The 17,946-nt window shown below is 43.8% G+C and overlaps 4 protein-coding genes across 16 annotated transcripts in view; 2 read left to right on the forward strand and 2 right to left on the reverse strand.

Annotated features, from left to right (window-relative positions):
- Nucleotides 1–10,410, forward strand: part of LOC107270717 — a 12,906-nt gene extending 2,496 nt beyond the window's left edge. For 2 of the 7 annotated variants that reach the window (XM_025088040.1, XM_015745981.2), the window contains exons 2-5: nt 3,652–5,786; nt 6,104–6,189; nt 7,268–7,392; nt 7,647–10,410. In XM_025088040.1, coding sequence (XP_024943808.1) covers nt 4,681–5,786; nt 6,104–6,189; nt 7,268–7,392; nt 7,647–8,324 — 1,995 coding nt within the window. In that variant the 5' untranslated portion in view covers nt 3,652–4,680 and the 3' untranslated portion in view covers nt 8,325–10,410. Of the gene's footprint in view, nt 1–8; nt 118–162; nt 792–846; nt 1,952–2,248; nt 2,924–3,651; nt 5,787–6,103; nt 6,190–7,267; nt 7,393–7,646 lie in introns of those variants that run through there. The other 5 variants (XM_025088038.1, XM_015745983.2, XM_025088039.1 and 2 more) reach the window with 5 other exon arrangements.
- Nucleotides 10,088–12,675, reverse strand: LOC107270723 (uroporphyrinogen decarboxylase). 4 transcript variants are annotated; one of them, XM_015745994.2, is made up of 7 exons: nt 12,189–12,675; nt 11,627–11,924; nt 11,405–11,563; nt 11,173–11,334; nt 10,948–11,085; nt 10,680–10,853; nt 10,088–10,577 (listed from the first exon to the last, which is right to left on the reverse strand). In XM_015745994.2, the coding sequence occupies exons 2-7, from the start codon at nt 11,921–11,923 to the stop codon at nt 10,437–10,439; spliced, it is 1,071 nt and encodes a 356-aa protein (XP_015601480.1). In that variant the 5' UTR covers nt 11,924; nt 12,189–12,675; the 3' UTR covers nt 10,088–10,436. The 4 variants fall into 4 exon arrangements, 3 of the variants coding, with proteins under 3 accessions (XP_015601480.1, XP_015601479.1, XP_015601481.1); XM_015745993.2 differs by lacking the exon at nt 12,189–12,675 and having other exon boundaries at nt 11,627–12,182; XR_001538412.2 differs by lacking the exon at nt 12,189–12,675 and having other exon boundaries at nt 10,100–10,577; nt 10,961–11,085; nt 11,627–12,182.
- A 1,102-nt stretch (nt 12,676–13,777) lies between these two features.
- On the reverse strand, nt 13,778–16,499 carry LOC107270722 (arrestin domain-containing protein 17). The gene is made up of 6 exons (XM_015745992.2): nt 16,026–16,499; nt 15,316–15,471; nt 14,833–15,044; nt 14,348–14,742; nt 14,061–14,242; nt 13,778–13,931 (listed from the first exon to the last, which is right to left on the reverse strand). Exons 1-6 carry the CDS (start codon nt 16,138–16,140, stop codon nt 13,798–13,800), a joined length of 1,194 nt encoding a protein of 397 aa, XP_015601478.1. The 5' UTR covers nt 16,141–16,499; the 3' UTR covers nt 13,778–13,797.
- A 179-nt stretch (nt 16,500–16,678) lies between these two features.
- The window catches only part of LOC107270720 (synaptotagmin-4), a 6,064-nt gene continuing 4,796 nt past the window's right edge, over nt 16,679–17,946 (forward strand). For all 4 annotated transcript variants that reach the window (XR_003060635.1, XR_003060634.1, XM_025088044.1 and 1 more), the window contains exon 1: nt 16,679–17,393. Coding sequence is in view for 2 of the 4 variants with exons in the window: in XM_025088044.1 (XP_024943812.1) it covers nt 17,342–17,393 (52 nt within the window). In the remaining 2 variants the exon portion in view is untranslated. The remainder of the gene's footprint in view (nt 17,394–17,946) is intronic.

The raw sequence follows: 17,946 nt of genomic DNA on the forward strand, positions 1-17,946 counted from the left end.
CCCCATCCTCACCTAGGTTTCGTATCACGATACGTTGCTAAAATCCTTTTCGTTTCCCTTTATACATGTGCGGATCATCTGACGATACTTCAAAACTTACAATTAATGGAACTCTAGGTAAGGTTTCGTATTGTCAATCGGTTACGAGGTTCTATCGAGGTCTTGAGAGAAATTTATGAAGTTTGTAGGATTTTTACGAAAAGGCAAACGATCTTTCTTGTACTGCTCTAACAAACGACATGTGTAGTCGGCATCGACCGAAATAACCGGATGCTCGGATGAATAAGAACTAGCAGCGTATCTCGAATCGTTAACGGTTAACCGTTTTGCTTGGCCGTTACACCCGGTCACTAAGCGAGAAACGCTGGGCTCGTGCGATATCGTATATCTGATTTCTTGTCGCGGTTTCTTTTGCCTGGCAATATTGTCAGGACGAGTCGCGAGTGACAATTGTCGCGGAGCTAAATCGAAAGTTTGAAATCAAGTGTAAGGCGATTTTACGAGTTTTCCTTTGGGAGCGCCTATGGGGGGCAGATGCGTTACGCGACGCAGAGAGTATTCTGGTGTTCCTGCTGAATTTCGAGAACAGATTTAGAACAGTCATTCCGGTATCTCTGGACGTAGTGTAATGTTTTCTCGCACGCGGGATTTTAGGAGTAGCGAGAAGACAGCGGAAGGGAATGGGAGAAGATTGCTAGAGGCCCTTTAGGAGAGGAGCGGACGGCCGATGAGAGGTGAAATGAAAAGATGCGAGACTGTTGGTGTATGATGGCGACGAGGCCTGACATGGCGTATGTACCTTGGCTTGGCCCCTGCGCCTTTGGCTTTGCGATTCGTGCACAACGTGCATACACTTTGTAGCCTCGTGTCAGCTGACTAGTCTTCAGGACGCGTTTAATCTCTGTGAAACTGTACAACATCCTTCCCCAAGTATAATACCTGTAGTATGCTGCTTGTAGGTCTAATTGATGGTGATCCTCGGAAAGTCTACCAAATGAATGTATCCACGAGATGAAGCAGGATTCTGAGTCAAGTGCACGAGCACGTTTTCGTTATTCGGTCGATTAATTGAAATTTGAGAGTTGCACTGAGGTCTCTGTCTGGACATCGGAACGTCGTTGAAGAATATTTTATTGGAAATGAGAGATGGGCGTGTTTCGTTTCCTGATACACTGGGTACGTTGGTGTAGAAGCCAACGCGCGCGCGGCTGATTTACACACGACGTGTATTCATGTGGAATCATTTGAGACTCCATGTGGCTGGATGGCATCGTATTATTACGATCTCGTGTATTAGCCGTAACCGGTAGACTTTTCGCTCTCACTCGTATACACTTGGTAACTTTGCCCCCCTCCCCCCTCCTCGCTGCCTTCACCATCTTTCCTTTCTACGGCGTTTGGGTGTGCCCAAAATTTCTGGAACACATCATTTGGATAGTTTGAAAATCATTACGAGGATAACTGTGTTTGACCACGGATGAGCGAGAGAGAGAGAGAGAATCCGCGATATATGTATGTAATAGAAGAGTGGAAAACGTAAGAGAAGTTTGGCCGTTGCATCGTTTCTTTGTTATTGCTTTACTTTACTCAACAGGGTCACGCCTGGCAGATTTTCCTATTAGCCAGGAAATAAGAGTATATATAGACACAGTGCGATACGTTGTCGACAGTATTTTTTCTCCACATCTTAAGGATGGCGTTGAGGAAGTTTCTCCGTGTATAACAAGATACGTATATGCATGAAGAAAACAGTTTGAAACAAAGAGACGAAAGTAGAGAGATAAACAGCGTGGAAGCGCACATGCAGGCAGGTTGGCGGTTAGACGTCCGGCGTGCGACGTCCGTTACCGTTCATTCGGGCACCTGCCAAGTTAAATTTAGACGGGTCCGGCACTGGGCATCTTGTTCTCGACCTGACTTGGGATAGAGAGCCAAAGGCTGTCCTCTAACAGTGCGTACATCTCTCTTACATCACTAGACCTGCCTCGCTTGCCTCTTTGCTTGCGTTTCTGTTTTATGCCTGCCTGAATGCCTGAACAACCTTTTCTGCCCGCCCGAGGGTTAACCGTCACCCCCCCCTCTCTCTCTCTCTCTCTCTCTCTCTCTCTCTCGCTCGCTCTCGCTCTCGAGCCCTTCTTCCTCATTATATGCCCACTCTCTCTTACTCCGTGTTTCTAGGTTATTTCTCAAGGATTCTTTGGCTCATTTCGAACGCGTCGAAAATATATAAGACTAATAGCATAGGCGCCTATACGCAAACGTGCGCACAGATTTATCTTTAATATCTCCTAACGTGAGTAAGGATTTATCTCAGGCATGGTATCCTGTATTTTCCGTACCTCCTGTTCCGATAATAGGTACACCCTACTATAACTTGCAACTGTTATCTAGACAACGACCTTGCCCCTTCCTCCACGCCCCTCTTCATCCATACTTTTTTTGCAATCCACTGCCTACTTGCAGTTTGCTTAGCCCAATATTCCTCGGGAACTTCTATTTGAACTTACGCTTGTACATAAGTACCTGCAATATACTTCGTTATTTCCACATGACATTCACATGAGTTTTTTTTTAATTTCGAAGCCTAGTATCGTTAATACATGGAATGCAGAACGACAGAGAATGTAAAAGAAAGAAGAAACCACGTAAAGTTCGGAAATTAAATAAGCTACTAGTAGTTGCGCATAATAAGACTTCCTCCCTGCGGTGAAACCTTTTGTGGCTTAAGCTCTGCGATCCGTTCCAGCTCTACTCTTCCGTTTCTTGTCTGGCAAGCGTCCTGGTGATGCTCACTAGTTATCGTCAACGAGCCAATCGATCTCTTGGCCGACTTGGCCCACAGTATGTACGAACTGCTCGCGAATAAGGTAGCAATCGAAGATGATTTCTCATAGAAATCGATTCGCCGGTCTAACTTGAGTCGGTATGTTGAATCTAAATATTCCTATATTCCTACAGATATACATACACTCGCGTCTAAAATTGTTACGCACTGCAGCACGGGTATCCTATCCTATCGAATCGTAGCTTCGCGCCATTCCTTACATACACGTATATACTATTTCTTTAGGCACCATTATATGCATAAGACGATGTGCGTCCTGTAGCATAGCGTGCTATACTCTATACTACGCTATAGTACAGTATAGTAGAGTATAGTATAGCATAACACAGCATGGCAGCATATCGTGCCAGCAGACTGGATGTCCGGAATGCGAGCGGAACCCGTTTCTATGAGTCGAGCTGGCTATTGACAACCTCTCGGTGCTACTGATCCTCTCGATTCCTTAACACTTGGGCATTGTCTCTTAATGGAAACTGTAGATGCCAACCGACTGGCAAGACTAGAGTAGCAACAAGTCCACGCCGTATCGCTGCATTAAATATATCCCCATTCGTTTTAAGTTGACCTAATACACCAATTATTGCGCGATTCCCCACCGCTGATACTTGCTCGTTACACGTCGGCACATCGTCCAGGATACCCTCCACCGAATTCCGTCGCGAGTGAACGTAGGCTATAGGCAAGAGAGAGAGAGAGAGAGAGAGAGAGAGAGAGAGAGAGAGAGAGAGAGAGAGGCTGACTTTCTTCTCTCCCAACAAGTCCTCGGTACGACGACCCCCTTCATTATTCCTTTTCTTTTCTTGCAGAGTTGGGGAAGGTCGTTCGGAAGACATGTCGTTCCCGGGAAAGAAATTTTGGAGGTACAGAAGAAGCTGGTGCGCACTGCAGGAGAAACTACGTGGAAGAGGTGCGTCTCGCGTTACAAAGTGCCATTAAGCCAGGTGCATCGCCGTTTGTGATCGTGAATAAAGTCGCGAGTGAGAAGTGCAAAAGTGACAGCCGACGCTTGGCGTCCTGCGGAAAACATGAGGTTCGACGTGGTTGATGTCTTCGTCATCGCTACCTTCGCCTCTGTTCTCGTAGTCCTGGCCATCGTTCACCTTGCGTCCCATCCAAACGCTCGCGCTCTTCATCTTCCAATCAGTCGTAAAATCTTTTCAAGATCTCTGCGTTACAACTCGGTCCTTCCGCTATTAAAAATCTTGGCGGGAATCGTACTCAGGGATGCTGACAAAGTCCTAACGGTACTATTCTGCATCCTCGCTGTTCTTCCCATCGGCACCATCAACATTTGCCTGCTCGATAGAGTTCTTCTTCCTCTTTTCACAAAGCGCCCCTCATCCTCCATCCCACTCGGAACGGTTATCGTTGACCGATTCTTTCCGATCGACAATGTGAGATGTGCGTGACTCGAATTTTGGACAAGAGTAATATGCGTTTTTCGCGGACGCAGAGGTTCTTGTCGAGGAAGTAAATTCAATGCCATAATGTTGGAGCTAGTGTGCAGCAATTCATTGAGTCCGGGTACGTGCAGTGCTCAAGAAGAATCGGACATTTTTCTAAAGCGCGTAGAAACGCGATTTCTCGTTACGTGAAGAAACGAAAGAGAGAACGTTGCGTCGTATCGTATCGCACGCTAGATCCCATTGCGTTGCGTCGTTGTATTCGTCGGGATTGGACGGTGGACGGACCGAGAGTGTTACAAGGGGACGGATAGAAATACGAATAATACGAATAATATACACGAATCGAACGTATAGACATACTAAATATTGAGATCGGGCGACCGTTTCGCCATGTGAGAAGTTCCTGCTCGAGAGACTTAGCGGCGAGTTATGCTGAAGCACATACTGACGGGGCAGCCGTCTGTAGCGGGCTCCAGGTCTCAGAACGATTATCAGTCGACGGGGACGCTCTCTGCCATCGGCGAGAGTAATCCCTCTAATCAGCAGCAACATCTGCATCATCATCATCAGCAACAGCAGCAGCACTCGTATATTTTGCAACATTCGCTGCAGGAACAGCATCATTACGGCGGAAGAGTCCTCGCAGGCGGTACGGGACGGATCGGCAGCGACGTCTATGATTCGGTGGTGCATCCTTCTCAAAAAAGTCACCATCCGAGCGCGGCTACACCTTCCTCGGCTCATCGACATCCGCTGAACCATTCGCAGTCGAGCGTAAACAATCTTTCGCAGAGATTAAATCATTCCCACGCGTTAAATCTTTCGACTCTGTCGACTTCAAAGCATTCCGTGAACAGCGTGAGCCCAGTTGTCGGAAGCAGCGGGAGTAATGCCGCGGTTAGGATTCCCGTGTCACCGCTGCCCCCGGCGCCACCTTCGCTACCGCCATCGCCGCCGCCGCCGCCTCCACCGCCACCGCCTCCGCCACCCCCGCCATTGGCTTCACTGATACATCATCCACAGAAGACGACGAGCACGTCGTCCTCGTGTCTCCACCAGGACAGGGAGAGATCCAAGGCCAACGGCGGCTTCGACATTTCGCGATTGTCTCGGCTTCCAAGTCAAGCGACACCCTCACCGGCGCCGCCGCCGCCGCCGGTATTACAACAAGGAGCAGTAACGACGGCAGGGACCGTGCTGCCCCTGAACGCGTCCTGGTCATCCTCCTCCCTGTGCCGGAACGAGCTCACCAGAAGGACCGAGGCCGGCGTCAAGGAGATGCTCACTTCCCTGGGTTTGCTCTGCCTGGTGTCTTTGCTGCTTGCGCTGCTCTCGCTCATATTTCTCCTGAAGATATCGCCGTTAACGGTTACGCCGAGCAGCCTGATCAGTCCCGAGGAATACGCCATCGTCTACGAAGCCACCCTGGCCCTCTGTGCACTCGCACTCTCTTTGAACCTGTGCTGCCTCCTCGTCTGCGCCATACAGTTCCTTTTTGCTGTCAAACTCGTCAAGTCCTCTTACCAGGGACAAAGGTATTCAATTCTTTCAGTTTCTTTCACTTCTTTTCCATATTTTTTATTTTCTCTTCTTAGAAACTCACAATTAGTATCCGCTCGGGCTTCCTACATGTGAATCGCGTTAAGGATTTTCCTGAAAATTGTGTCCCGAGGCGACTCGTTTCTAAGCTTGCGAAAAGTAGACACGTATTTTTGCGAACAGTATTACGATAACTTGAAATTCCTCTTACGCTCAGGTTTCTTGGTAATTTACTTCAATATACTTGGCCCATTAGAGTCTCGAATGTTCCTTTCGAGTGTATTTATATATATTAGCTGGGCCATTCTTCCAGAACCAACAAGTACCTGCAAAAATCATCGATCAGTAGAGTATGCGCTGTCGGAGGATTTTTCATTAGCATACCAGTCTTCTTAACAGGTGAGTATAGTGAGTGATTCTTCATTCCTTGGAATGGTCGTGTCTCACGTGTTCCCTTCTCTTCTGTCTTTCTCTCTCTCTCTCTCTCTCTCTCTCTCTCTCTCTCTCTCTCTGAACCAACAAGTACCTGCAAAAATCATCGATCAGTAGAGTATGCGCTGTCGGAGGATTTTTCATTAGCATACCAGTCTTCTTAACAGGTGAGTATAGTGAGTGATTCTTCATTCCTTGGAATGGTCGTGTCTCACGTGTTCCCTTCTCTTCTGTCTTTCTCTCTCTCTCTCTCTTTTTTTTTTAATTCAATTAAAGACAAAGTCAAACGTGGCATTGGATTGGACATCATTTTCTCCTACAAAGTATTCATGCTTCATGGTTTTGCACAGTAATACACATTTTTCCAGTTTAGTATACGGGGTGTCCCATCCAACGAGTCGTCCAGAGAACACATGACGTCCTCGGGATATCCCGATTCTATCCCGAATGTCCGAAAACTGTCCTGACAATCTTAGGATAACCTCGGGATGTCCCGCTTCGGTTAGATATTTATCAGTCTCGGCATAAGCTATTAGGAACATCCTTAGTATATCCTCAGAAGCAGCAGTATGTCCTGAAAGAATTACAATATACAAATTTATTTTCGTATATTTTTTAGATTTTATTCACATAATGTACATAAAATTTATATTAAGTACTGAATATAAATGAGGGTATATATTTCGTAACTGAACCACGATTGCGATTATTAAATTTTAGCTAATTGTATCGGCTGACTTCGGCTTGGTAGTTCTTTATTTTCTTGACAATTCAGAGGTTTCACGCGTCCTCTCTTGCACTCTTTCTACCCATTCGACTTTCTAGTTTGCACCCCCGCAAATGTGCATGCGGAACAGTAACATCGTGATGTCATGTGAAACGTTTGAAAAATTAATGAAAGAGAATCGGAACACGTTCCCATGTAAAATTCCAATTCATCTTTTGGATATTTGATTTTTCTTCGAGTCATTAATTACCAATAATGCCATGCACAGCCTTCCGATTTATTTTTATTAAAAAAAAAAAAATCAATTTTTTTAACCAGGCATGATCCTGTACACGTTCATCCAGTTTCATTCGACGCCAGCCATCGTGACATCGATTTTCATAGGATTGGGCATAGTGTTTTGTGGCTGTGCCATGGTTCACAATGTCTTCGTGTGGCAAAAAGTGAGTATTCCATAAAAACTATATTTTCTGTCGTATTTCCCATGGCTTCTTTTACTGCGATAAAATATTAGTATTATCGGCAAGAGAGACACTATCGAACTGAATCCCCATTGCGTAGCATATCAAAACAAACTGCGTCGTTCGTTACAAATGCGTGTCAGTAGGTCATCTCGTTATCACATGCCCCATCTCCCTGCACGTGCCTTCTTTAAATAATTTTCACCGAGTCCACATTCTTTGTATTTGATTTCTAGGAGAAAACGAATGCCATGAAGGCCTTGGCACGTGAACAGTGTGAGGCAGCTGTACAGATGCAACGACAGCATCAGCTGCAACAGCAGCACCAGCAGCACCAGCATCAGCATCAGCACCAGCACCAGCATCAACACCGTACTCTAGCGCCCGTTCATGTAATAGGAAACAATTGTGCATCTATTAGATTTGGTTCGACTCTGCTTTCTCCCCAATCTACAGCAACTTTATCATCCCAGAACCGTTGTCAACAACAGCAACATCAGCCAAAACAACAGCAGCATCAGCAGCAGCAGCAGCAGCAGCAGCAACATCATCATCATCATCATTATCATCAACAGCAGCAGCATCATCAACAACAGTATCAACATCAGCGACATGTTTCAATGTCCCCACCTTTACTAATTTCCTCGCCAGTAAGTCTAACTCAGACAACGCATAATCATCGGAACATTCCCACAACTCCTGTACCGGGAGACATATCTCCATCCAGTCCAAGTGGGATCAAATCCAACGGTAACGGCAGATCCTTGCAACAGCTGCAGCTGCAGCAACATCAGCACCTGCCACGGGAAGCCAGCGCCAGTGGAAGCATAAGCCCTGGTTTACCAGCCGCCACGTTAGATCTGAGCAGTGCGGCTACGACGAATAGTCCTCATGAACTTTCTACTCTGGTCTGAGGATCAGGGGACGCTGTGAGAAATTGAGCAGCCTGTTGCGTATGGCGAGTCAAATATAAATTTCGAAGTTGGTACGTCGATTCTTTCAAGTACTTACTCGCTGGAAGATCTGGACTGGTCTCGTATCGTATTGCGAAAACCTCTTTTGTGTTTTCTTGGTGTTATGCCACTTAGAAAGATTAACCTAACGTATCGGGGTGGTCAGTGGAGGCAGGAAGAAAGTAATTGTTCAAGTAGTATTATGCCGTTTGATAATACGAGAGAGCATCCTGCTTCATAAGGTGGATTTTATCGTTCGAATGTTCCCACCGTTACTTTGTACCATTTTAATAGATACGACTTACGCGAGCATTTACAGCATATGTTACGATAATTTTAGCGTCACATAATACGATAAGGTATAATAGGCAGTGCTGTCCAGTGATAACGATATCTTGAGATAGGAGCTTACTATCTCTCTGTTTGTCTCATGTCTATCGCCACTCGATTCGTGGTGGTTATACAATCCGTTGACCGTATACAAGAGAAACGTTGACGGACAACACTGTACATTTACTTCGATGCGACGAATCAAAAGAAGAAAAAGAGTCTGTTTCTACGGCTTTTCTCGTCCCAACAGAGGTGGTGCAGGAGTGTACATTGCAATTGTCAGAGTGTAGAAAGGGAGGTGTGTCTTCTTAAGAGCCTGTTGCAATTTTTTCGATGGAGAATCTCGATAGATTGCGAGACGCTTGTAAGATAGAGGATTCACAGTTAGGTTTTTTTTTTACGTGCGTTCAAATTGAAGTGCCTGCCGAAAAACGGCACTGTAGAATACTTTTTGTACATCAATAGAATGTTGTCCTCATTATGCCTAGCAGTCAGCGTATGTGGTTAGAAGTTTCGTATCCACTGGTCAGAGGGTTAGAAAGTGAAAATATGTAAATTGCTTAATAATATAACACCCGTATTTTTTTTTGGTTCTTTTGTCGCGTTGTAAGTAGAGTAGTTATAATCAATTTTAGTGGCGGATCGCAACTCGTGACGTCAGGTCGATTACGGGCGGACTAAATAAATGATTGGGTCCATGTATAAGATGCAGTACAAAAGTGTTTTAACTTTGTGTACTCATTATTTTTACTATGTACTTGGCGCCCTTACATCGCCGTGAGAATAATAAATCACGGGTACGGTACGGCCATTAGTTTTTCATTTCTTATTCGAAAATTACTGATGGATCTTCTCGGGTATGTCATTCAAGATCGTTCAATATCGAATGGTACGGTGGATTAAACTCAGAATAAATCTGAGGTGATAAGAGCCTTTCAAACGTCTCTCAATGCTCTTAAGGGGACTAGGGGAATAGCTGATCAATTTAAAAAATTTGCCTTGTTTCACATACTGCAGATCATTGCACGCTAAATAAATAATGTATAACGCGAGGGGTGCATCAATGAGCGTACGTTCGTCGTAAATTGGTCTGCGTCTTGACGTTTTGCTGCCAAAAGTTTTGCGTGCTCATCGCCACGAAGCTACGATACACTTAATCGTTTCTCTATTTTACAATACATCGATATATGAGTATGGTATAAGTGATTGTTGTCACAGTTGGATGAATCTATGGCCACAATTCCAGTCAAGCCGAGTTAAGAGATGAAAAACGTGTACTGTGCGTAAATAGATTAGTTAATTATAGATATCGCACCATGTAGTTCTATTCTTATTCGTGTCCGGTGGAAACAAAACCTATGGGTACTGCGATTTGATGAAAAATGTGAACAGAATTTAAGTTTCAAATGAATTTTTAATAAGGCTACTTTGTCAAACATGATTCATGGTAATAGTACACAAGAAATCTTTTCTACAATACATATAAACAATTAACTAAAGTTTGAGATGCGCGAGAAATAGATAGCACAAAATATTGGAGGGAACCAAACATTTTTGGCGTCAGCACTCCCTAGTCCCGTTAATAGAAAAACGTACAAATATTTAAAAATGATATTGCTAGATTATGTAACAGAGCGGTACAAATGCATTTTAAATGCTTATGCATATTGTAAATTTCCTTTATGTAATAACTGTTATTATAAATGTCTTGCCAATCTCTCGTGTACAACGTATTTTTTTAAGTCAAATCGAATGCACACCACTGATAAATGCTTCCACAGAAGGAATCGGACTGTCAGGTAAGATTCCATGACCCAAGTTGGCGATGTAGCGAGATTTCCCGAAACTTTTGACCATGCGCGCTCCACGTTCGAATACCTCGTTCTGAAAAGCAAATAATGCCGCGTAATTGTCACTGTATGACTAATATTGCCGTAGCATAATATTTTATAGTAAAACAGAAAAATTATCCTACGTGTCACTCACCTCAGTAGCGTACAGAGCGCAGGGATCCATGTTCCCTTGCAACGTAACGTTAGGACCCAATCGTTTTCTCGCTTCCGCAGGGTCCACGGTCCAGTCCAGTCCTATCACTTCGTAATCTCCATCCTTTGCAAGCATTTCCAAAGATTTAAGTGTTGCCCCTTTTGGAAAAATTGTCTGAAAGTCCAGCCAGTTGCTTTTATTATGAACAATGAAAATACAATGAGCAAATATGTATATGGTAGCATTATGAGATAGAGGTTGAGCCAACCATGGGTACTTGCGGAATATTCTTTTCATTAAGCTTCCTTCTCACATTTACACTGATCTCCTTAAGATATTTGTAAGAAAACTCGCGAAATAGAGCATCGTCTAAATAATCACCGTTACTTTCGAAAACCTGAAGCAACTGCAATGCAATTATGCATAAGTGCGGAGCATGTTTCATCATGTGTCATGTGTACTAAAAGATATTCTTGTAGTTACATTCACTTACCTGTGCACCGGCTTTTATTTGCATTACCAAGTAATCAATGATAATGTCAGTAAGGAGTTGTAAAAGTTTGTGTGATGCTTCTGGATATTTATAGAGCCAAGAGCGTGCCTGGGCCATTGTTGAACTACCACCACCTTGGATCATGTATCCCATTAACGTCCACTGGAATAATGGTTTAAAATATGTCACTGGACCAAGTGATGATTTCTCATTCATTATTTGGAACACTCACCGGAGCTCCAGTGAAACCAATAAGCGGTACTTTTCCCTGTAGACCCTGTCTGGTTAATGTAATTGCATCGGCCACATAGCCAAGCACCTTCTCCACATCGGGTCTCACTAATCTTGAAATGTGGGACGGATCCGATAATGGATCTGGTAGTACCGGACCCTGCAATCAACTCACTGAGTTTTTCAGTTTTTAATGGAAACACAAGGGGTCTATGCCACGTACCACACCAGGTCTCATTTCAACCACCAATCCCATAGCCTGCGGTATAACTAGAATATCTGAAAATATGATGCTTGCATCTAAGTCAAAGCGTCTAATAGGCTGAAGTGTGACTTCACATGCTAACGTGGGAGTTTGACAAATGGAAAAGAAGTCGTGTTTGGATCTTGTTTCTCTGAACTCCGGAAGATATCGTCCTGCTTGTCTCATTATCCAAACTGGAGCTCTGTCAACTGTTTCACCTCGCGCGGCTCTGAGTAACCGATCGTTTAGCAGCGGTGGAAAATTGTGCTCCGTCATCCTAAGGTAAATGTGCGAATCGTTAGAATTATATTTAGTGATTATCCACATAACGATACTCTTTGTCCGAGAATGGCTCTCAGGTACATCATTCGGTGCATGTGCGACTGCAATTAAGTCGTACGATTTGTAAAATTTCGTATACGCTCTTGTAGGCAGTGCAACGATATAATAAAGTGTGTTTCGATGTTGTCAAATAATGTAATGTATCTGTTCATATATGGAAGCAACAGTTGCTACACAGAGAACTCTTATTTCTTCTTACTTTCTTCGTTGACGATAATTTGATTAACAGTCTGGATATTTGTTCACGGTATGCAGTCTATTATCCACGGAGTTGCACAAGGAGCGGTGGTGGTAAATGATGATGAACTTTATGTATGCAAAAGTTCTGCACCTACTTATACAATACTACTTGGTTTGCACGTGACACAGCAGAACTCGCTTGTATGTACGTTACAATGTTATATCACCAGCATCACGACTAGTCACGATTACAGTCCCTGTCACGACTGATCACAACCGCCACTATAAGAGCAGTTTTAGGCGATACCAGAAGCATGGCGCTAAATCGCAGTGTTGTGCATCTCCCTGTTCATCTCTGTACGATTGAGAACGATACTAGAATGGGCACCGTGGCGAATAGGTCTCTGTTCTCCTTGTTACCTACACTTTCTCCACTTTACAAAAAGTGCAAATTCTTATTAAATTATATTTTTAAGTAACCAATAAGTATCTGCACTTTTCGAAAAGCGCAGAAAGTATAGGTAACGAGACAGACCCGGTATTTACTATTTTCGCCTGGCAAATTGTACGAATCTCTAGAAATTCATCAAGTTGGACCTATGAGTTGAACAAATCTTGAGGTCCATGAAAGAGATGGCGGCACGCGCGCTCTGTATGGGATATTACTAGTCGCCGGGAACTGGGAAGGCAGTTTGGATTGCGCTGAATATTTTGCGATATTAAATCTTTATTTATTTTATACGTTTTTCAGACTACTTTTACACGATGATCTTAAACCAGTTTAGTTAACACTGATCTAAAGGAATAGACAAATCATAGACATTTCTACTTGTAAGTTTAGATCAGTATTAACTAAACCGATTTAAGACCGTCCTGTGAACGTAGTCATAGTCTCACAGTCTTAGTTAAGTAACAATTGCGTGTAAGAAGACTAGTAGGAATCATCGAGAGTAAACTAAAGGTCCGTTCTTGCAAACGTTTTTACGTGCTCTGTGGTGTTCTGCGCTCTATGCACTATGCGCTCGCCGCTCATTTTTAAAAACATCTATCTGTAGTGTTACGGAGCATGTGAAAAGGCTTGTACGAACGGACCTTTGACGGGCTACACTCTACGTGAAGTTCCTAGGGTTTACCTGACGCTGCTGTAGTTTTTTATATGGTCTCGTTCAATTGACTGCGTTCAGCAGAAAACTGCGAAAACAGCATTCACATTCGATTGGTCAATTGATTGTAAATTGTACATAGTTGTAAAATCTGATCAATTAGATATCTTTGCTTTTGCAGCTCTGTGTCTGCTGAACACAACAATTGTGAGATTTGTTTCTCCATCACATTCGTTCTTGCATTGGCTAAAATGGGCCAAGGCTTCAAAATTTCACATTCGGGGTATGTTCCGAAATTCAGTAGTCAGTACTACGATTATAGTTTTGTCTCAATTTATCTGCAGATGTCTCCGTAAGGCACAACTATACTCTCAGTATTGTCAGTAAATTTCGAAACGTACCCTCGATATATGCTGCTTATACCAATATAAGTAATGGATGAGTGAACTATTGTGATATCATAAGTATTGAATAATATTAAAGGGGAAAAAAAGTAGACAAAGAAAAGAAGCATTAAGATCGGTATTATTGTTGAGGAGTAAATGTATACACCGGATACTTTGGAGCGAAATGACTTCTCAGACCAAAGATATACTCTGACTCGTCACGTTCACGAAGACTTTTCACGCTGTACACCGAATCTTCATAGCTTGGTGGAGCTGTTGGAATATATTTTACAAATTATTATATATTTATCTGCGCATTAAATGCAGTTACCGTGCTAGAGATATTTCTTTCTAATAACGAACAAGGAAGTAACTTATGCGTGTATCTAGTTTGGTACTTACGCAAACTCGGATACAGATGGGCCATCGGTTGGAGGGGAGGCAATATGTGTGCCTCACTTGAAGAGGGTGCTTTTGGGGCAGACGGTGAAATTGACGGATAGCCGACGGTACTTCCTTGATAATTCAGCAAAGGTACCGTGCCGATGAATACTAAAATATTTTTTTTAAGATTGCGGTGATACCTACAACACACTGTGATATTAGCATCCGCCTGTAACAGGTCTTCGGGCCGTATGGAACGATCAAGCGGCTTTTGAAGTTGTCTATACGAAATGCACAATACTAACCAGCCGGAAACGCAGGCTTCCATTTTCAAATTGTACTCGAGGTCTATTATACGACAATTGGAGAGATTTGATGGTGGAAGCGGTGGGACCTCCAATTCCTGCTCGTACATCGCATTGTCGCCAGCTCTTACGGGACCTTTAGCAATTTCGACGACCACAAGCTCCTCGGACTTGGACTCGGTGCGCGGTGTATCAGCGTGAAAGGTCACCATTTTCAATAGAATGAATTTCATCGTGTCGACGACGACGTTCGAATGATTCTCCAGGTTAACCCTTATGGGAATCCGTTGGCCAGGAACATAGCCCCGTATCGGGATCGATACCTTGACTGTCAGAGGTTGTGAACCACAACAGAGGCAGCAGAATGTTTTACTCATTTCCTCCTGTATCGGCTCCTACTTAAAAATTCTCATTAAATTATATGCAAATATTACCGGCATTCTGCAAAGCTCGAGAATATATAAGTGAGTAAAAAAGAGACTTACCGAGGCTTTGGGTTCCTGATTAAGATCGAAGGACGAAACCACTGTAAAAGCGACCTTTGTTTCCTGATCGAATTTCCAAGGCCGGTCTAGAATAGCTTTTACCGTGTATCGAACATGACCAAAATCTGACTCGAAACTGCTCGGTAAATCTGGTGGTAAGGTCACGGAAAACTGATACTTATGCTCGCCCGCAGGTAATTCAATTTCCGATCCTGCAGCAAAATTCATTGAAATTTCTTATTATAGCTTTGGTACTTCGATATTGCACATTATGTTATGTCTATATATATCAATCCGTCAGTGCCATAACATGCGATGCACGATACAGCATTGTATGACCCATTAAATATTGTATCTATCTACAAAGATATAATAATATATTATACGTAATATGACTATAGTCACAGAACAGGATTAAATCCATGTAGTACCTCTTAAAGATAGTTAAAGTGTTAAAGATATACAGGTAATATTACTCGTTACCGGCGAACGAGCCGAGAACGTAGTATTGGATGTTGAAGTATTCTTCGTGTCCGGTGACGGTTTGAGTCTCGTTCTCGTATCTTCCTTCGTTATTCAACTCTTGTTTATCCGACGACCAACAGGTGTTGGCCACTCCCTTTGCTTTTACATTGATACCTAAAAACAATATAAGAAATTTGAAAATTAACGTGTATCGCAAGAAGCGAGTGCGATTTTCTGTTTAGCTCCAAAGGAGGCCTCAGCATTCGCGCGACGCTTACAACACATGCATGCTCATGGCAGTGACGAAGCGTTATTATTACACGCGAAGCAAGGAGAAGCCTCGCTGAAATTGCGTCTGGACGCGGAGCACAATATATTATTGTGTGTCTGTATGTCATGTCAGAAGCGTTAAATAATACATAGTCGAGGAGTACAGAGAACCGGATGGGAAATTATGTCCATCGGTCCATTTATTGCGCATGAGGATCTATCGCCTCAATTCCTACGATTCATTTTCTAAAATTAGACGGAGCACGCACAATGCACAACGCACAACGCACAATGCACCTCGTCACCTTTGGCGCCCGGATGCATCGTATTTCTTTCTCTCTTATTTTATTGTATATTCCCCGGTAGCCGTTTTCGGCCCTCGTACGAGCCACACACACCTGATGCTCCAGTGATATGCAATGCGAGTCGTATTTTCTTTCTTATTTATTGACACTCACCTCGAAGCTTCTTCGGTCTATCTAACAGTAGAAGGATTCGGCCTGTAACGGTTTGTCCGCTGTAGTACGTACTCCACGGGTTATCGAATAGAATTTTGAAGTCCTTGAGAGCCATCCTGGCTACGTAGGAGGGCGCAGCAGGAATAACGAGATACACACACACAGACGCTCTATCGTAAAGAAGGCAACGTATCTGGCCTCTTACTAGTGCCTGCGTTTCACACTATTCGGCGGGAGGAGCAGCGCGCGTTTTACTAGAGTTTCTCTAGTAAGAGTCCGGCCAACGGTGGGGCTTCTTAGTGATTGGCTGCGCCATATTGTGGGCTCTTTCCGGAATAGAATGATGTGTGTGAATACGTATATGGAAGAGATTCGCATTGTGTAGTGTGGGTAGCGTTAAGCCCTGTACGGCTGGTGTCCTGTACTTGGCGCGAGACTTGATCGAGTGTCGCACAATGTCATGGTGGCGCCAAACAAACCCTTGATATGGCGTCCCTTCTGAGTGTTGGCCGGACTCTCACTAGAGGGACTCTATGTTTCATAAGTCAGCATCGGCGCCGGCGGCGACAAGGGATTCTAGGCGCGACGGCGGCAGCAGCAGCGCATCAGGCCGGTTCACGCGCTGTCTGCGCAGTCTCCTGTCTCGTTCGGTCACGTTGTATGGCTCGGGCGATAACGTCACTCTCATACGCCAGCCAACTCTGGGATACTATTCGACAAGACGATCAAAGACGATCCAACAGCCAAACGGGATACTGTTGCGAGGGACTTGAGATGACCGCGCGAGATTCAAGGATTCTACCGATGGCCGAACTGCTTCCGTCCTACGAAATCACAACTATTTCTCCCGATCTCAAATGATCTCCATCGCGTCGTCTATGCATCAAGTATTATTATCTCCAAGTTGAGATTTCATTACACCCTTTAAGTGTACAATAGAGATTGACTGTCGTCAGAAGCACCTGGTATCAAGAAATCTGATGGTGGCAGGAACTTTGCATGGCAATTCCTGATAACTCTTCTTTTTCCAGAATCCTTTTATTGCTCGTAGCTTAGAGTGCGTTATGCGAAAAGATGCTGTTCAGCCAGAAGAAACTTTGGCAAGTTCCGAGTGCTTCCGTACGAGTGATACGTATGTTAGGTACATACGTTCTCCCAAGGGAAAGTTACGCGCAAGCTCCGCGATATTGATCCGTTTCTGATGTGCCAGTCGCGGCGGCTAGCTGCTGCACGCGCTGTAAATATCAGCCTGATTGTGCCGAGCATCAAATACGCTCGTGGATAAAGAGAGTCTCTTCGTGAGAAAAACGGCCAAAATGGTCGAAGGACTTTTGGAAGACGGTCCCCTCATCCGACCGGTGGATTCTGGTAAGTCTCACAGATTCTGTTGCTTTCGAAAAATGAAAAACCGGCTGTCTTACCATCTACTTGTGCGAAACCTAAATATAACTGCGAGACCTGACGTCTGATCGATCGGTTCTCCGAAAGAGGAATTCTTTGGCTGCACTGGAGTCCATTCAAAATTTTCCATATGGAAAGTTAGGGTATGCTATATTATTACGGTTTGGCTAGCAGCTAATCAAGCCAATGAAACATGGTATCGAACGAATTAAAAATTATCGAGTAAAATATGGTGAAATAAGAAGAACGGAGTATCGCGTTCAAAGATTTAAAGATGAGTAATTCTCCCCGCTGGGACCAATTTCGTGTCATGTGAAAAGTCATTTTATGATAATCTTTATTAAATTAAATCAAGGATATTAGTGATAAATTAAATGTTTATCTCATATGCCAATTTTTCCTATTCACGCATTATTTCCAATATGCTAATCGCGCAAGCGTCCGTCAAGGATATAACGTGAGAAGGTTATAAGAGACAGAGAGAGAGAGAGAGAGAGAGGGAGAGAGAGAGAGAGAGAGA

This window comes from Cephus cinctus, unplaced genomic scaffold (assembly GCF_000341935.2).
Source record: "Cephus cinctus unplaced genomic scaffold, Ccin1 Ccin1_scaffold0813, whole genome shotgun sequence".
Classification (NCBI taxonomy): domain Eukaryota; kingdom Metazoa; phylum Arthropoda; class Insecta; order Hymenoptera; family Cephidae; genus Cephus; species Cephus cinctus.